Source organism: Nerophis lumbriciformis, linkage group LG38 (genome assembly GCF_033978685.3).
Source record: "Nerophis lumbriciformis linkage group LG38, RoL_Nlum_v2.1, whole genome shotgun sequence".
Taxonomy (NCBI): domain Eukaryota; kingdom Metazoa; phylum Chordata; class Actinopteri; order Syngnathiformes; family Syngnathidae; genus Nerophis; species Nerophis lumbriciformis.
This window is the reverse complement of record NC_084585.2, coordinates 10,665,025-10,685,645: the sequence shown is the minus strand read 5'-3', so window position 1 is coordinate 10,685,645 and position 20,621 is coordinate 10,665,025. Positions and strand designations below refer to the sequence as shown.

The 20,621-nt window shown below is 41.2% G+C and overlaps 1 protein-coding gene across 3 annotated transcripts in view; it reads right to left on the bottom strand.

Moving 5' to 3' along the window:
• The window catches only part of LOC133578156 (inactive dipeptidyl peptidase 10-like), a 140,949-nt gene that overhangs the window by 11,999 nt on the left and 108,329 nt on the right, over positions 1-20,621 (bottom strand). For all 3 annotated transcript variants that reach the window (XM_061932348.2, XM_061932350.1, XM_061932347.1), the window contains exons 14-23: positions 17,418-17,494; positions 14,300-14,347; positions 14,104-14,222; positions 13,978-14,025; positions 9,312-9,410; positions 9,172-9,241; positions 8,474-8,602; positions 4,729-4,794; positions 4,308-4,362; positions 1,745-1,844 (exon numbers count right to left, since the gene is read on the bottom strand). In XM_061932348.2, coding sequence (XP_061788332.1) covers positions 1,745-1,844; positions 4,308-4,362; positions 4,729-4,794; positions 8,474-8,602; positions 9,172-9,241; positions 9,312-9,410; positions 13,978-14,025; positions 14,104-14,222; positions 14,300-14,347; positions 17,418-17,494 — 811 coding nt within the window. The remainder of the gene's footprint in view (positions 1-1,744; positions 1,845-4,307; positions 4,363-4,728; positions 4,795-8,473; positions 8,603-9,171; positions 9,242-9,311; positions 9,411-13,977; positions 14,026-14,103; positions 14,223-14,299; positions 14,348-17,417; positions 17,495-20,621) is intronic.

The following is a 20,621-nucleotide window of genomic DNA, read 5'->3' as shown; positions in this document are numbered from 1 at the left end:
ATCTACACCTGACATCCACTGTAATAATACCAAGGACAGGAACGTATCGAGTCGATACTACTATGATTACGTCGATATGTTTCGACGAAACTCAGGAAATAAGTCCCTGGACACATGAGGACTTTGAATATGACCAATGTATGATCCTGTAACGACTTGGTATCGGATTGATACCCAAATTTGAGGCATCATCCAAAACTAATGTAAAGTATCAAACAACAGAAGAATAAGTGATTATTACATTTTAACAGAAGTGTTGATAGAACATGTTAAAACTGAAAGTAAGCAGATGTTAACAGTAAATGAACAAGTAGATTAATCTTTCAATTTCTACCACTTGTCCTAAATAATGTTGACAAAATAATAGGTAGATAAATGACACAGTATGTTACTGCATACGTCAGCAGACTAATTAGGAGCCTTTGTTTCTTTACTTACTACTAAAAGACAAGTTGTCTAGTATGTTCACTATTTTATTTAAGGACTAAATTGCAATTAAAGCTGCAAGCAGCGATGGACAGGACCGACTTTGACGGCACATAAAATCCAAACCGGAGCAGTAATTAAAACTCTTTGGTCAACTTTTAATCAGAAGGGTTCAATCTCTCTCCTGTGCTAGTTTGAAGCCGACACGACAAACGCGCTTAGAGGAGATAATGTTTGAAACAAGGCGACCGGTTTTTACAAAACTTTTGTTTTGAAGGGGGAATTGCCAACTTTCTGTTGATTTTTGCTGAAAGATGTCAGTGTATGAAATCTAGATCTTAGTCAGACCTACATAGAGGTTTTTGTTTCATGTCTCTACAACATTCCTAACGGACGTTACAAGCAGTTTTGTCTGAGTTTTCTTCCTAGGAGCAGTTGTGTCTGTGTTTTCTTCCTCGGGGGTGCTAGAGTGCAGTTTTGATTTTTGGGGTTGGGTTTTTATTAGATCGCAATTTTTGCCAGTCCTGATGTGTGTGTCCAGTTTGGTGAGTTTTGAAGAATGTTAAGGGGGTCAAATTACAGCTCAAAGAGGCAATAGTGACTGTTTTTACAAAACTTTTATTTTGAAGGGGGAATTGCCAACTTCCTGTTGATTTTTGCTGAAGGATGTCAGTGTATGAAATGTAGGTGTAAATCAAACCTACATAGAGGTTTTTGTTTCATGTCTCTACAACATTCCTAACGGAAGTTCCAAGCAGTTTTGTCTCTGTTTTTTCCTAGGGGGCGTTAGAGCGCAATTTTGAGTTTTGGGGTTTGGGTTCTTTATTAGATGGCAATTTTTGCCAGTCCTGATGTGTGTGTCAAAGCATGTTAAGGGGGTCAAATTACAGCTCAAAAAGGCGGCGGAATAATAATAATAAAATCTTACAATTACAATAGGGTCCTCTGTCCCAAAGGGACATTGCGATCCCTAATAATAAACATATATTTAATGTACAGTAATATTTTTTGTTAAAATAAAGCCAATAATGACATTTTTTGTGGTCCAACACTTATTCAGTGTTTTATCCTTCATAGTTAATATTGTAAATCCCTACTTCTTTATTTTCATGTACATTCTGGGTGTCTCATTCAGTAAAAAAAAAAAAAAATCCATTCCATTTAAGGCGTTCTGTCATAACTTTTTTAGCTTTCAATCAGACATTGTTGTATTAGTGTTCCTGAAAATCAGACGCATTTTTTTTCTCTAAATTTGGCCCCCCGAGTGAAAATAATTGCTGCACGAGAAGGATTTCATGCAGCCAGACTTGTCGCTCACCATACAAGGTCCAGTCGACAATAGGAGCCTGGGCCGCAGCGCATCGGATTATCTGTTCCGTGGACTTCAGCAGCATTAGCGTCAGGTAGCCGCCATAGTCCTGCAGGAGGAATGTTCTCATTGGAGCAGCTTGACTTGGATACTTTGTTGATCCTGGCGCCTCCAACAATGCAAATGGAGGTTTTCTACTGTCCAACACTGAGTCCCAACCAATATGTGTGATGGGGAGTTACCAAATTTAACACAAATGGTCCAAAAATGATCATTAATTTACTACAAATAATATATATTTGTCCATAATGCATATGTTCCTTTTTGACTGTACTTGAATGTATAATAGACTGTATCTATAATAATATAAATACAGTCTATTATACAGCATTATTCACATGTGAATTATATAAATACAGTCTATTATACAGCATTATTCACATGTGAATAATATAAATAGAATAGAATAGAAAGTACTTTATTGATCCCTGGGGGAAATTGAGCGAACTGTGGTGCTGAATTTCCCCCAGGGATCAATAAAGTACTTTCTATTCTATTTTATTTATATTATTCACATGTGAATAATGCTGTATAATAGACTGTATTTATATTATTCACATGTGAATAATGCTGAATAAAAGACTGTATTTATATTATTCACATGCAAATAATGCTGTATAATAGACTATATTTATATTATTCACATGAGAATAATGCTGTAAAATAGACTGTATTTATATTATTCACATGTGAATAATGCTGTATAATGAACTGTATTTATATTACTCACATGTAAATAATGCTGTATAATAGACTGTATTTATACTATTCACATGTGAATAATGCTGTATAATAGACTGTATTTATATTATTCACATGTGAATAATGCTGTATAATGAACTGTATTTATATTACTCACATGTGAATAATGCTGTAAAATAGACTGTATTTATAGTATTCACATGAGAATAATGTTGTGCAATAGACTGTATTTATAGTATTCACATGAGAATAATGCTGTAAAATAGACTGTATTTATAGTATTCACATGAGAATAATGTTGTGCAATAGACTGTATTTATAGTATTCACATGAGAATAATGTTGTATAATAGACTGTATTTATATTATTCACATGTGAATAATGCTGTATAATAGACTGTATTTATGTTATTCACATGTGAATAATGCTGTATAATAGACTGTATTTATATTATTCGCATGTGAATAATGCTGTATAATGAACTGTATTTATATTACTCACATGTGAATAATGCTGTAAAATAGACTGTATTTATAGTATTCACATGAGAATAATGTTGTGCAATAGACTGTATTTATAGTATTCACATGAGAATAATGTCGTATAATAGACTGTATTTATATTATTCACATGCGAATAATGCTGTAAAATAGACTGTATTTATATCATTCACATGTGAATAATGCTGTATAATAGACAGTATTTATATTATTCACTTGTGAATAATGCTGTATAATGAACTGTATTTATATTACTCACATGTGAATAATGCTGTAAAATAGACTGTATTTATATTATTCACATGTGAATAATGCTGTATAATAGACTGTATTTATATTACTCACATGTGAATAATGCTGTAAAATAGACTGTATTTATAGTATTCACATGAGAATAATGTTGTACAATGGACTGTATTTATAGTATTCACATGAGAATAATGCTGTATAATACTGTATTTATATTATTCACATGAGAATAATGCTGTATAATAGACTGTATTTATAGTATTCACATGAGAATAATGTCGTATAATAGACTGTATTTATATTATTCACATGTGAATAATGCTGTATAATAGACTGTATTTATGTTATTCACATGTGAATAATGCTGTATAATAGACTGTATTTATATTATTCACATGTGAGTAATGCTGTATAATGAACTGTATTTATATTACTCACATGTGAATAATGCTGTACAATAGACTGTATTTATAGTATTCACATGAGAATAATGTTGTGCAATAGACTGTATTTATAGTATTCACATGAGAATAACGCTGTATAACAGACTGTATTTATATTATTCACATGAGAATAATGCTGTATAATAGACTGTATTTATAGTATTCACATGAGAATAATGTTGTATAATAGACTGTATTTATATTATTCACATGTGAATAATGATGTGTAATAGACTGTATTTATATTATTCACTTGTGAATAATGCTATATAATAGACTGTATTTATATTATTCACATGTGAATAATGCTGTACAATAGACTGTATTTATAGTATTCACATGAGAATAATGCTGTATAATAGAGTGTATTTATATTATTTACATGTGAATAATGCTGTGTAATAGACTGTATTTATATTATTCACATGTGAATAATGCTGTATAATAGACTGTATTTATAGTATTCACATGAGAATAATGTTGTATAATAGACTGTATTTATATTATTCACATGTGAATAATGCTGTGTAATAGACTGTATTTATATTATTCACTTGTGAATAATATAAATAAGATTTTGTCAATGCAGTCACAAAAAAATACCAAGAATGATCAAACCTCTCCAAAAACTCCAACCCGAGTGGGATCGATGAAGGGCAGCTTCATTAAGTACCTGGAGAGAGGAGGCACATCAACCTGTCATCATGTTCAATGGACCAACAGAGAAGGAAATGGAAGCAAAAAAGAAAACATCTCTTGTTGTGCCGCGAGAGAACAAACTGACATCCATCACATTCCACAATTCAGATTAAAAAAAAACATTTAGAAAGCATGTAAGCATGTTTTCAAATTTGATGGCCAATTCCTTTATAAGGACTCATTGAAGGCCTGTTCGGAGAGCACTTTATTTTCTCTTTTCGGAGGCTCTTCTGCAATCCTAATGAGCTTATCAGGTAGCTGAGAGTGTTGTTTTTTTTTGTCTCCCTCAGATGAAAAAAAGAAGAAAGTGCACGTGATAAAATTCACAATAAGTACATACTCCAGAGCTGCTATCTGGTCCTCCACGTCCACTTGGCCAACGTTCTGATGGAGCTGCTGCAACATCCTGTGATGGGAAGGCTATGATGAGTTGCACATTATGGTGAACATTCAGTTGACTTCAAGTCTTTATTATAACTGTCAGAAAAATTGTATGTAAATTATCCAAAAACCTTCCGTTCTCTGAGTTCCCAATGAACAGACAAGAGGCTGTCTTTGTTGCACCAAGCAAAGGCTTGGAAAATTCCATTGTGTACGATGGGAGGAGACGGGAGGGGGTTATCTATTGTCATCGAAGACCTGCTCAAGCTGAAGCCAGGACTAGCCCAAGCCCGAGGCATCTTTTTCTTTTGTGTTAATGTGACCGAAAACAATGACTGTTTACATACTCCCCATTCCTTTGGAAGCAGATGTTGTTGTGTAAACAGGGAGTGTCCAAATAAAGGAGGAGATGTGAAACTTTTTCGTCAGAGCGTGGGTGACACTGTAAGAGGTTACAGGTCGACACGTTTCTCCTCAATTGAGCAAAATTGATATCTGCCTCTGTTTGATTCTTTGCTTCTTGTCTTGTTTAATAGATGTCATCAGTGTTTGAACCTGACAATAACCCATAAGAACCCATTTAAATGTCTAAAAACAAGCCTAATAGAGCTTCGGACGTGTGTGAGTGACTGGTTTTGTTGGCAGGATAGAAAGCAGATCAAATGAAAAGGCACTTGAGAGTTTAATGCACATTTTAATCACACTGATATTAAACGATACAACAGGGAACTTGATAGCTTTAACATAACTGACCTGTATATTGCACCCAGCACACTTTTTTTAATGCAATTTTATGTTTTTTATGTTATTCGAGTCAGCTATAATAAGAACAAAGTTCTACAGTATCCAGGCCAGAGTCTGTCGTCCTACAATCTTTAATGGATCAGATTAGTGTCGTCCCGATACCAATATTTTCGTACAAAATTATTTCGATACTTTTTGGTACTTTTTGGAACTTTTCTAAACAAAGGGGACCACAAAAAATGGCATTATTGGCTTTATTTTAACAAAAAAATCTTAGGGTACATTAAACATATGTTTATTATTGCAAGTTTGTCCTTAAATAAGATAGTGAACATACAAGACAACTGGTCTTTAATTAACAAAACAAAGGCTCCTAATTAGTCTGCTGACGTATGCAGTAACATATTGTGTCATTTATCATTCTAGTATTTTGTCAAAATTATTAAGGACAAGTGGTAGAAAATTAATTATTAATGTACTTGTTAATTTACTGTTAATATCTGCTTACTTTCTCTTTCAAAACGTTCTATCTACACTTCTGTTAAAATGTAATAATCACCTATTTGATACTTTACATTAGTTTTGGATGATACCACATATTTAGGTATCAGTCCGATATCAAGTAGTTACAGGATCATACATTGGTCATATTCAAAGTCCTCATGTGTCCAGGGACCAAAAATGTACCATATTATATAACAATATAAAATATAACATATATGTAATGTATACATATTAGTTATGTATATAATAAATACAATATATAACAAATCACAATTACAATTTACAAGTATACAGTATATATAACAGCTGCAGCAAAAAAAGGAAAAAGAAAAAAGAGCAACATAAAAATATAAGTATAGATAAAATAAAGGTAAATACAACAGAAAATATACATTATAAACAAAGAGAGGTAGCTAACATAAAAGTGGTCAGGTAATAGACAGATATCATCTATTGCTGTATGGCGAGTGATTACACAGCTGGATGGAGTGCGGAATGAAGGAATTCTTGAATGGAACACTGTGGGAACGAAGCTGAAGGAGCCTGTTGGAGTATGAACTCCGCTGTCCCTTAATTGTCTGGTGGAGTGGGTGGGCAGGATTGTCCATGATGGCCAGCAGTTTGTCCAGTGTCCTCCTGTCCCTCACTGACACAAACGCCTCCAACTGCGTGCCAATAGTTTGGCCACATTTCCGGATCAGTTTGTCAATCCGGTTTAAGTCCCTTTTGCTGGTGCTGCTCCCCCAACAAACCACTGCAAAGTACAGGGCACTGGCCACAACAGACTGATAAAAGATCTCCAACAGCTTGCTGCATACACTAGAGGACCTAAGCTTCTTCAGGAAAAAGTGTGCTCATGCCCTTCTTGTATACAGCTTTGCTGTTGTCCTTCCAGTCCAGTCTGCTGTTCAAGTGGACTCCCAGGTACTTGTACTGCCCCACTACTGCCACCTCCCGGCCCTGGATGTTGATGAACTCCACTGGGGTCATTTTTCTCCTTGAAGTCGATGACCAGCTCCTTGGTCTTGTCCACATTAAGGAGCAGATGTTTATTCGAGACCACTCCACAAAGTCAGCGATCAGTGTACTGTACTTCAATTCCTGTCCCTCCCCCGATACACCCGACCACAGCAGATTCATCAGAGTATCTCTGTAGGTGGAAGGACCTGGAGCTATACTGGAAGTCTGAGGTGTACAGGGGGAACAGGAATGGTGACAGGACAGTCCCCTGTGGAGAATCTACACCACTGACTACAGTAGTCGACAGGGAGCTCTCCAGTCGCACAAACTGGGGCCTGTCAGACATGTAATCAGTGATCCAGGAGACAATGGACGAATTGACACCCATCCTGAGCAACTTGTCACTCATCAGAATTGGCTGGATGGTGTTAAACGCACTTGAGAAATCAAAAAACATGATCCTCACAGTGCCCCTCCCATCATCCACTCCAACATGGGGCTGATACACAAACTGTAGAGAGTCCAGGGAAAGAGCTGAGCCAGCACAAGTCTCTCGAGGACCTTCATGACATGAGACGTCAGGGCAACCGGTCTGAAGTCATTCAAGCCAGATGGGATGGGATTCTTTACCAGCACTGTTTCCCATAGTGCTGGTATCCTTTCTAACTTCAGACTCAGGTTGAAGATAAATTGCAGGAACTCCGTCAGCTGAGCAGCACAAGTCTTCAGAACCCAGGGGTTAACACGGTCAGGGCTTGTTGATTTGGCTGGGTTGACCCTCTCCCGTCGTCTCACATGGTCAGGTGTCAGATACACAGGGCTGTCTTTCTCAGTGGGGGTGGAATTGGGGGGATGTGAAGCAGCAGTGGCAGGCAGACGTAGGAGTTTGTGGATTGTGTGAGGACAGGAGTAGTGGGGGGAGGGCCAGCGGGGGGTGCAGTGATGAATCTATTGAAAAACCAATTCAGCTCATTGGCTCTATCTGCACCCCCTTCCTGCTGCCTGGCTTTGTTGGTGTTGAAACCAATGATCGTTTTGATGGCCTTCCACACATCCCGAGTATTATTCTGCTGGAGTTTGGCCTCCACCCTCCTCCTGTGAGCATATTTTCTCTCCTCTAAACTGCCACTGTATCCTCCTCAACTCGTCTCGATCACCAGATCTGTGGGCTAGCTTCTTTTTATTCAGCAGAACCTTTAGCTGGCTGGTGATCCAGGGCTTGTTGTTTGGGTAACAGTGGTAACAGTCCCCACATCTGCGGTCCCCTCCAACGTTTCTCATTGTATCCCATTGGGTAGACTTTTTTCTTGCCCTGATGTGCAATGAGCCGAGGATGTCTGATTTAGGGCTATATAAATAAACTTTGATTTGATGATGATTTGATTAAGTCCCTAAGCAATATATAGAAAACATTTTGGAATGGTTGTATAGCCACCGTAGTTTCCCTTTAAGCCCAAATGGGTCTAGGTTCTTATGGGTTAAATAAATCCACATACCTTTGACCTCTGAATCGTGATCCCCGGCCGTCGAGTCTGGCCACCACTACTTGCCCCGAGCCAACCAGCACCCAGTCCCAGTCTAGTTTAAACTCCTCTGTGACCGTCTGATCGCCAGGAGAGCTTCCGCTGTCAGGACGAGTCAGTGTTATCAGATAATAACAACAGTGATAGAAATTTAATATCATCATGAAAATAACTTCGGCCTGTCAAAGCTCTCGTTCATCCAGGTCATTGTATTCTCAGGGCATTGAATCGATCGCCACTGGACTTTGCCTCTTCTCTGAGAAAGCTCAGACTAATTGGCCAGATCTCGGCGAGAGTCGTCCTATCGAGTTTTTGATGTTCAATGCCATTAAAAAATAACTATGGTTACATAAAATTGTTCCTAAATCCCTTATACTGCAGTCATTAGCGAGATCGCCACTAGCAAAGTACAGTCAGTGCTAATGATAACATGAAGTGCTTAAAATAGCTGAGTTATTTATCACATTTCAATAGATCTTCAATTAAAATATTCACAAGGCCGCATGGCTGTAATTGGAATGATAAAGGCTCCAAAATCAGAGATCCATGTTACGGTATTTTCCGCCTAAGCTGTGAGATGCGTAGCCTGGAGCTACAGTGCCACGCCGCAGAGCGTGAAGGTTGTAGTGGACATTGCAGTGAATGCAAATGCAGAAACACATAATCCTCACACAATGAGCAGGAGGCCATAGAGGAAGGACTCGGAGAAGTCAAGAGGAAGGATGAGCTTCAGAGGCAGCGCTGTGAAAGAGCACAGGCGTGTAACTCCTTATATCACCACGTTAACATTTGTTGATGCATGCATTCTTACCCAAGTTGCTATGATGGACGGTGTGCATTTGGGTCTGGACTGTCCTTTTGGTGTCCAGCATCGACCACAGAGGACGATTATTCTCCAGGATGAAATAGGCTGAAGGAAGAAAAAAAAAAGGAAAAATAATAATTTTACTCTACATCAAAAAGAGGAAAAAAAAAAAGGCTTTCTTACACTGAAATGTTGCCCTTCTTTTCTAGCCTTCAGGTTTGCACAGCTGAGAAATACACTCTTTGGACTAAAGCAGTGTTTCCCAAAGTGGGGTACGTTAAAGTGATTGTAGGGGGTACGTTAAGGCCAACGCTGACCGGACAAAAAATTAGAACTTCATTGTTTTTAACGGAGCAAAGCCCAATGGAAACGTCTGCCATGCGGCTGCCGCGAAGGGTTAGAAAACTGTTCTAAAATCCTGCATGGCAAGCACATAGAAATGCATTGGTTTCACTTTTTTGTTTTGTTGCCCCCAGCCATTTATTTCGTATGATTATTGGATAAAGGCAATATATCACCACGCGCTATGGACCTGCTTTCTAAATACATACTTGTCTTGCACTCAAGTCTTCTCCCGACACGGTGTTTCAATTGTTGCGTAGCAACCAATTAAGCTACTTGTTAACGTCAAGTTACTATTCATAGAAAACAAACATACCTGCACCGGAATAATGGACAAATGGTTAAAAAGAGTAAATCACCCCTCCGGAGAGACATCATCGATGTCTACCAGTAGGCCTATATTCGAGGATTGCCCTACCGGTGACAGCAACCCAGGTTTCTCTTCCTTGGATCAGGGTGCAAGCAGTAGGGCTAGCGCTACAATTGATACTAGCCAAGTTAGTAGCATGGCCACTGACAGTGACAGTGAGTATGATGCAGAACTTCGGCCCCATGACATGAGAAAGCATACGGATAGAGACATCATAACGACATCATCTTGATCTCGGATAACAGGGGCTCTCCGCAACCATATTTAATGTACGAGATAAAATCAAGGCTATGATTAAGAAGTTGAAGCTCTGGTTAGACTGCAAGAACAACAAAACAGAGGTCTTTACGACATTGCATGATTTTTTTGTGTGCAAATCACCTCAGTCTGACAGACAGTGTCAAACGTGACATAACTACTCACCTCAGTGAGCTGGCTGCACGACTGCGCAGGTACTTCCCTTAATTTTGACAAGTCGGACAGCTGGATTCCATATCCCTTTTCTGCCGTGCCTACTGCCTTAGCGGTTATCTGAACAGGAGAGCCTCATTGATATCGCAACAACAGGATCCATGAAAATTGAATTCAACCAGAAGCCTCTGCCAGATTTCTAGATAGGACTGTGCACAGAGTACCCTGAACTGGCCAAACGCGCTGTCAAGACCTTGATTCCCTTTGCAACCACGTATTTGTGTGAGAGTGGGTTCTCAGTGCTGACAAACCTGAAAACTAAATTCAGGCACAGACTGTGTGTGGAAGACGATCTAAGGCTAAGACTTTCTCAGAGTCGGCCAGACATAAAGGGGTTATGTGCATCCTCTCAAGAGCACCCTTCACATTAACCTGGATCTCTGTCACGTTCCCGCTCTTCCCCGGTCACGCCCTTCTGTCAAATTCCTATTTATCTGTCTATATTTTAATAAAACTCTGTGTGATCTAAACTTCCATCAGAGTCCTGAAATCCCTAATACTTTTATAGTTTATGTGTTGTACTGTATATAGGTAGGGGAGGGAGGGGTTAAACAGAGAAAACATGGAGGAAAGGGGTACGTAGCTGGAGATTAAATGTTTAAAGTGGTACGGGATGGTAAAAAGTTTGGGAACCATTGGACTAAAGTATTGGGGCTGCAAGATGTGACAAAAGAACAAATAATAGAGTCGGTTCGCCCCTTTTCCACACATTTGGAAAAACCTTCAGGTTGGCTGACTCGTGTCAACAGAAACGACGTCAGCATACAACAGGGGTGCCCATTACCTTGATCGCGAGTCGATGGCGGCGGGTGTGTCAGTCATTTGCCAGCCAGGCATTAAAAAAATACACCTAAAAATTAGCGATCATCAATTTTCACTATGACGTCACTTTCGGCACTTGATTGAGATTCACAGCACCCGAGGGTCTTGTGAGATGACGCTGGCTGCTGCCAGATCGTTATTAATAAAAAATGAAAACATTTGAGGAACAATTTTCATTTCAACAGACTCTCGCTGACAAAACACTAAAGATCGACTGCACAGTTCCTATTTTCACAATAAAAGTGGCGCTTCATCATGTCTGCGCTAACAAAATAAGAGCCTTAGAAAGCTGCCGTGCACAAGCCAGCAAGCTACGGAGTTTGCCGTCAATGTATTGTTGACTTTTCGTCAACTAAAACTTCACTAAAATGATCGCATATAAAAATTAATTAAATATGACTAAAACCACTAGAAGTTCCATCCATCCATCTTCAACCGCTTATCCGGAATCGGGTCGCGGGGACAACAGCTCCAGCAGAGACCCCCAGACTTCCCTCTCCAGAGCAACATTAGCGACTTCCTCCTGGGGAATCCCGAAATGTTCCCAGGCCAGAGAGGAGATGTAATCCCCCCATCTGGTCCTTGGCCTGCCCCGGGGTCTCCTCCCAGTGGGACGTGCAACGAGGACCTCCCTAGGGAGACGCTCGTGAGGCATCCGCACGAGATGCCCGAACCACCTAAGCTGGCTCCTTTCCAAGCGAAGGAGCAGCGGCTCTACTCCGAGTCTCTCTCGGGTGACTGAACTTCTCACCCTATCTCTAAGGGAGATGCCAGCCACCCTTCTGAGGAAACTCATTTCGGCCGCTTGTATCCGCGATCTTATTCTTTCGGTCATGACCCACACTTCATGACCATAGGTGAGAGTAGGAATGTAGATAGCCACTAGAAGTTTAGGTGAATTATACCGTGTACCATTTTCTTATATAATTGTGAGCTAGCATGTGTTTGTATTTGGTCACAGAATCTTTTAGAGGATTATTCTACTAAGGAAATATGCCCTTAGATAGCTTCAAAAGTGCACATGTCCATCACAAGCGCTCCACAGAGTGGTGGCTATTGCTCCCAGGAAACTGAAATCCTACAGGAATGCAGGTTTGGATTTTAGGAGGATGTGTAAAGACATTAGCAACATCTGGTAGGAAGCCCTCACAAGTAGGAGTAGAGGATAGGGGTCGGAGGTCACCCGACTCAAATCGATCCCAGGAAATAGGTTGACTGGCCAAACAACAAACTGGGTGTTGTCCAAACTGGCCGGCCCCAAGGCTAGAACACCAAAGAGTAACTGTCCCCGTGTAAAAGGTATTTAAGGACAGTTGTCCAAGAAGACAGCAGAAGAGTAATAAGGCCCATACTCTTTCTCCTGGAAGCTGCAGTTCCAGTCAGAGGCTGGCTGAAACAAATAAAGCTTTTTGTTCGACGATTTCTCCTTGGCGTCTTCTTGGCTCATCACCCATCACACCACCGACAAATATACAACAAAGTCATGCTGGATCATTAAAGGGTCCCCTCCTAAACTGTTCCCCCAATGGTGTAAGCATAGCTGATGAGGATTAAGAGGAAAAAAGGTTGAGGGGGACTAAAATGGTCTGGCACGATTAATTGATTAACGGTTATCTTCAAATTTGGTCCAAACAGTGCGTGCAAAAAAGCCAGCATCACCCAATAAGATAAAACAATACAACATACAACCATGCAGACTGGACACTGGCCGAGAGTTGGTGGGCGGCCGAGGGTGGAGTCGGCTCTCTTGGTTGCTTTGTTGGGTCTGCTCCTGTCTCTGGCCATGCTCCCTCCACCCAGCTGACGATGGCGTTGAAAACCGCAGAGGCCACCACAGTGTGTGTGGGTGTTGAAATGATGTTTTTGTTTGGTTGCTTGTCTATGCATGGTGCAATCGTGTGTGCGCAATGTATATTATTGGATGATTATTTTTGTTGTTGTTGTTTTACCTTTGTGGCTGTGTGTGGAAATGGCACAGCTGGAGTGGCAGCTGGTTGCATCAGCTCTGCTCTTTTAATGTCGTTAATGTCCTTTGTGTTCTTGGATGTTTCCCTTTTACACACATGTTTATGTGTGCTATGGCTATGAGGTTTTGATAACACTTTAGTATGGGGGAACATATTCTAAGTAACAAAGACTTAATTTAGAGTTATTTGGTTAGGGTTATTTGGTTAGGGTTATTTGGTTAGGGTTATTTGGTTAGGGTTAGAGGGTTGGGGTTAGCGTTGGGGTTAGGGTTGTTGTATAATCAGGCCATGCAGAATAAGGCATTAATAAGAACTTAATAATGACTAATCAACAGCCAATATGTTACTAATTTCCATGTTAATAAGCAACTAATTAATGGTGAATATGTTCCCCATACCAAAGTGTTACCGAGGTTTTTTTTACCTTGGCCTCGGTCTGGACCCCTCTCCAAGGGCCCGGACTTAGACTGAATTTTATTATTTTTCTCACCCCCTCCCCATCGTTTACCTGTTTTTCACCTTTTTTGTAAGGGGCGCCGGGAGTTGGCAGACCCGTCAGTGATCCTGTTCTGTCTCCCTGTAATCTTTGTCTACTCTTGAATGGGATTGTGCTGAAAATCTTAATTTCCCCCACGGGGATTAATAAAGTACTTCTGATATAATTTGCCTACTTAAAAGTGTAATAGGAGAGAAGACTCACAATCCACCTCCTCCAAACTTAGAAGCAGTACAGATGGAACTCCCGGACCTGAGAGTGGGCGGAAGAAGACAACGTAATTAACAACATGTCGACTGTGAGAAGAAATAACGATCAAGTTAATTTCACCTTTGCAGCGCAGGACGGCTCGCTCTGCGTCAGGGCTGATGTTGGCCTCGAAGAACGTGCACCCATCCCTTAGCCCACACGTTAGACATCGCCGTGGAAACAGGCCGACCGTGGACACGCTGACAAAGAGCACATGAAGGACGGTGGAAGAAAGAGGAGCCGCAGAGTTGAGGTTTGCCAATGAGTGAAGGGTTACCTGTATAGATGTCTTGTTTGTGCAGAAACTTCTGTGCTCAGGAAGTATCTGAGTGGAGGACAGAATCTCATTATCTCGTCACTGACAAAGAATGCAATAAAGACATTGGGCCCCATTCAGCAATAAGTTCCTAACTGTTCCTCTTATCTTTCTTCCTATGTGATTTCCTAAGAGGAGTCCATTCAAATTCATGACGTGTTCTTAAACGGCCAAATTGTTCCCACCTGCTGTTCTTAAGTTGCTGAATTCCAAATGGTTAGCGCGTGCGTGTCTATCATAATTTGCATATAAACACGCCCTTATTTCCCCCATATGCATATGTAAACACCCTTAATTCCGCAATTTGCATAGATAAACGCCCTTAATTCCCTATATAAGGGCACAATTCCGGCGGAAAAGCCGAACATCAAACACAAAGAGAAAACACAAACAGATTACAGAGAGAAATTTGTGTTATCCCGCGGGGGAAATACATAATGTCAAAATGTAACTTTAAGAAAGGGGGGACTGCTGAGGTAGCCCCGAAGCGTTCAAATAATTATCCGTCACTTCGGGCACATGGTCGTGAAATATGCGCTCCCTCCACAGGGCACAATCTGCGGCATCTTGCAGTAGCAGCAAAAGCATTGCCATTGTGTGAGTTGAGTTGCAACAGGGTGTGAGAGGCATGTTGGTCCCTTGTGTGGTGTTCGGGTCTGTGGGACCCGTTTTAATTTTTTATTAAAAGAAAAATGACACAATTAATACATTTTTCAAACTGAGACTCACTGACTTTGGCTCATTTTCTGTGAAGAACATATATCCGAATACATATTTAATGACCACACACCATACACCCCCCTTACACATTTCTATTACATATAAGATGTCCGGGTCCACTGGACCCGGGGCTAATAGAAGTGTGGAAATTGATGTTCTGTGTACCACACACACACCCACACACACACACACACACACACACACACACACACACACGCACACACGCACACACACACACACACACACACACACACACACACACACACACACACACACACACACACACACACACAGCAGGCCGAGACAGGAGGAGGACTGAGTGTAGGTACACTGAACATCAGAGGGTCAAATGTGCGAGAAAATGAGAGCAGACAGTGTTGACAAACAATGTTGCAACCTTGTGTGGGAACCGCAGGTGCAGAAACACAAAAGAAGAATCCCTGTGGGATGCAGAAACTGGCAGAGAAATTTTCCGTGCAACGTTCATATTGTTGTTACTCAGCCAGCGTTTGTGGGTCTGATGGACCCGTTGCATTTTGTGGCTTTTAATGCCTCACAATCAAACATGTGTATGTTAAAATACTGAACAGATGTTTATTGGGATAAGGTAAACATCTGTTCAGTATTTTAACATAAAAGTGTTTGATTGTGAGGCATTAAAAGCCACAAAATGCAACGGGTCCATCAGACCCACAAACGCTGGCTGAGTAACAACAATATGAACATTACACAAGGCTTAAAGGGGAACATTATCACCAGACCTATGTAAGCGTCAATATATACCTTGATGTTGCAGAAAAAAGACCATATATTTTTTTAACCGATTTCCGAACTCTAAATGGGTGAATTTTGGCGAATTAAACGCCTTTCTATTATTCGCTCTCAGAGCGATGACGTCACACCGGGAAGCAATCCGCCATTTTCTCACTTTCGTCGGTGTGTTGTCGGAGGGTGTAACAACACGAACAGGGAGGGATTCAAGTTGCACCAGTGGCCCAAAGATGCGAAAGTGGCAAGAAATTGGACGAAATTTGTTCAAAATACGAGGGTGCGGGGAAAGCCGACGAAATGGTCAGTCGTTTGTTCCGCACACTTTACCGACGAAAGCTATGCTACGACAGAGATGGCAAGAATGTGTGGATATCCTGCGACACTCAAAGCAGATGCATTTCCAACGATAAAGTCAAAGAAATCTGCCGCCAGACCCCCATTGAATCTGCCGGAGTGTGTGAGCAATTCAGGGACAAAGGACCTCGGTAGCACGGCAAGCAATGGCGGCAGTTTGTTCCTGCAGACGAGCGAGCTATACCCCCTATCGACCCTAGCTTACCTGGCCTGCTGACATCAACTCCAAAACTGGACAGATCAGCTTTCAGAAAAAGAGAGCGGATGAGGGTATGTCTACAGAATATATTAATTGATGAAAACGTTATTCATTACTCGCTGTTTTACGTAAATTATTATACATAAACTGTGTTTACCAATAATTTAGCTTAAAAACATTTATTTTTTTCAATCATTCGAGCACATTCGGGTAGTCTTGTGTAATGCAGTATTTTGTGTCTATTTAGGTATGGTTAACCTGAGTGCTGAAATCGTGGAAAAATATATGTTCTTAGCGCGCCTGAAATGGGCTGTCTGCACTCTCAAAGTGCATGTTGTTGCCAAATGTATTTCAGATGCTGTAAACCTAGTTCATAGTTGTTAGTAATTATCTTATCAGACAGTGTTAAGCCGCTGAAATCCGAGTCTGAATCTGAGCTAATGTCGCTATACCTTGCTGTTCTATCCGTTTGTTTGTATTAGCATCACTGTGTGACGTCACAGGAAAATGGACGGGTGTATATAACGATGGTTAAAATCAGGCACTTTGAAGCTTTCTTTAGGGATATTGCGTGATGGGTAAAATTTTGAAAAAAACTTCGAAAAATAAAATAAGCCACTGGGAACTGATTTTTAATGGTTTTAACCCTTCTGAAATTGTGATAATGTTCCCCTTTAAAGAGTCACCAAACACTAAATCATCTATCTATCTATCTATCTATCTATCTATCTATCTATCTATCTATCTATCTATCTATCTATCTATCTATCTATCTATCTATCTATCTATCTATCCATCTATCTATCCATCTATGATATTAATATAACATTAGACAATAGAAGTAAGGGAACTTGTCACACTTAAGAACAAATAGGCCACCCTAAGAGTGCTCTGGAGCACTCGTAGATGTTGTTCTTACCTACGAACTAAAACCCAGCTAAGAAAACATTGGTGAATACAAAAATCTCCTTAAAAACCTGATAAGTGGGCCTAAGAACAAAATTGCTGAATGGGGCCCATTGAGGGCAAACATACATGACCTGCTTGTTTTCATCGTAAGACACAATGCGCGTCACCTCCCAGTCGCCTGACGTTATGTGGCGGATCTCGTCCTGTTCGCCCCGCAGATAACAAACAACAATTCCAATGACTTGTTCTCATATCTTCCTGGAGACCCGGTGTACTCTGCAGTGGATATTTGTTTTTTTGTTCTATTTCTTTAGTCAGAGCGGCATGTTTCAGGGACAAGAATTGCTATTATGCACAACACAAATGTCCCCTGCAGAAGTCACTGGTTCTCTGGGGCAGTGTTTTGCAACCGCTAGTGTGCCGTGAGGTACAGTCTGGTGTGCCGTGGGAAATTATGTCATTTCACCTCATTGGGTTAAAAATATTATTTGCAAACCAGTAGTTATAGTCAGCAAATGATGCGTTGTTGTTGAGTGTCTGCACTGTCTAGAGCTCGGCAGAGTAACCGTGTACCGAATTTTTTGGACTATAAGTCGCAGTTTTTTTCATAGTTTGGGGGTGCGACTTATACTCAGGAGCGACTTATGTGTGAAATTATGAACACCATCCATCCATTCATCTTCTTCCGCTGATCGTAGGTCGGGTCGCGGGGGCAGCAGCCTAAGCAGGGAAGCCCAGACTTCCCTCTCCCCAGCCACTTCGTCCAGCTCTTCCCGGGGGATCCCGAGGCGTTCCCAGGCCAGCCGGGAGACATAGTCTTCCCAACGTGTCCTGGGTCTTCCCCGTGGCCTCCTACCGGTCGGACATGCCCTAAACACCTCCCGAGGGAGGCGATCGGGTGGCATCCTGACCAGATGTCCGAACCACCTCATCTGGCTCCTCTCGATGTGGAGGAGCAGCGGCTTTACTTTGAGCTCCCCGCGGATGACAGAGCTTCTCACCCTATCTCTAAGGGAGAGCCCCGCCACCCGGCGGAGGAAACTCATTTCGGCCGCTTGTACCCGTGATCTTGTCCTTTCGGTCATAACCCAAAGCTCATGACCATAGGTGAGGATGGGAACGTAGATCGACCGGTAAATTGAGAGCTTTGCCTTCCGGCTCAGCTCCTTCTTCACCACAACGGATCGATACAGCGTCCGCATTACTGAAGATGCCGCACCGATCCGCCTGTCGATCTCACGATCCACTCTTCCCTCACTCGTGAACAAGACTCCGAGGTACTTGAACTCCTCCACTTGGGGCAGGGTCTCCTCCCCAACCCGGAGATGGCACTCCACCCTTTTCCGGGCGAGAACCATGGACTCGGACTTGGAGGTGCTGATTCTCATCCCAGTCGCTTCACACTCGGCTGCGAACCGATCCAGCGAGAGCTGAAGATCCTGGCCAGATGAAGCCATCAGGACCACATCATCTGCAAAAAGCAGAGACCTAATCCTGCAGCCACCAAACCGGATACCCTCAACACCTTGACTGCGCCTAGAAATTCTGTCCATAAAAGTTATGAACAGAATCGGTGACAAAGGGCAGCCTTGGCGGAGTCCAACCCTCACTTGAAACGTGTCTGACTTACTGCCGGCAATGCGGACCAAGCTCTGACACTGATCATACAATTATGAACACATTAGCGTAAATTATCAAATAATATTATTGATCTCATTCACGTAAGAGACTAGACGTATAAGATTTCATGGGATTTAGCGATTAGGAGTGACAGATTGTTTGGTAAACGTATAGCATGTTCTATATGTTATAGTTATTTGAATGACTCTTACCATAATATGTTACGTTAACATACCAGGCACCTTCTCAGTTGGTTATTAATGCCTCATATAACGTACACTTATTCAGCCTGTTGTTCACTATAACAATATCACTGTTCCCCTACCATTCAAGAAAGCGGTTATTCATCCTCTGCTCAAAAGACCTAACCTTGATCCTGACCTCATGGTAAACTACCGACCGGTGTCCCACCTTCCCTTTATTTCGAAAATCCTCGAAAAAATTGTCGCACAGCAGCTAAATGAACACTTAGTGTCTAACAATCCCTTTGAACCTTTTCAATCCGGTTTCAGGGCAAATCACTCTACGGAGACAGCCCTCGCAAAAATGACTAATGATCTACTGCTAACGATGGATTCTGATGCGTCATCTATGTTGCTGCTTCTTGATCTTAGCGTTGCTTTCGATACCGTCGATCATAATATTTTATTAGAGCGTATCAAAACACGTATTGGTATGTCAGACTTAGCCTTGTCGTGGTTTAACTCTTATCTTACTGACAGGATGCAGTGCGTCTCCCATAACAATGTGACCTCGGACTATGTTAAGGTAACGTGCGGAGTTCCTCAGGGTTCGGTTCTTGGCCCTGCACTCTTTAGTATTTACATGCTGCCGCTAGGCGACATCATACGCAAATACGGTGTTAGCTTTCATTGTTATGCTGATGACACCCAACTCTACATGCCCCTAAAGCTGACCAACACGCCGGATTGTAGTCAGCTGGAGGCGTGTCTTAATGAAATTAAACTATGGATGTCCGCTAACTTCTTGCAACTCAACGCCAAGAAAACGGAAATGCTGATTATCGGTCCTGCTAAACACCGACATTTATTTAATAATACCACCTTAACATTTGACAACCAAACAATTACACAAGGCGAATCAGTAAAGAATCTGGGTATTATCTTCCACCCAACTCTCTCGTTTGAATCACACATTAAGAGTGTTACTAAAACGGCCTTCTTTCATCTCCGTAATATCGCTAAAATTCGTTCTATTTTATCCACTAGCGACGCTGAGATCATTATTCATGCGTTCGTTACGTCTCGTCTCGACTACTGTAACGTATTATTTTCGGGTCTCCCTATGTCTAGCATTAAAAGACTACAATTGGTACAAAATGTGGCTGCTAGACTTTTGACAAGAACAAGAAAGTTTGATCATATTACGCCTATACTGTATATACCTTTACATACATATATACCTATATATATATACCTATACTGGCTCACCTGCACTGGCTTCCTGTGCACTTAAGATGTGACTTTAAGGTTTTACTACTTACGTATAAAATACTACACGGTCTAGCTCCGTCCTATCTTGCTGATTGTATTGTACCATATGTCCCGGCAAGAAATCTGCGTTCAAAGAACTCCGGCTTATTAGTGATTCCCAGAGCCCAAAAAAAGTCTGCGGGCTTTAGAGCGTTTTCTATTGGGGCTCCAGTACTATGGAATGCCCTCCCGGTAACAATTAGAGATGCTACCTCAG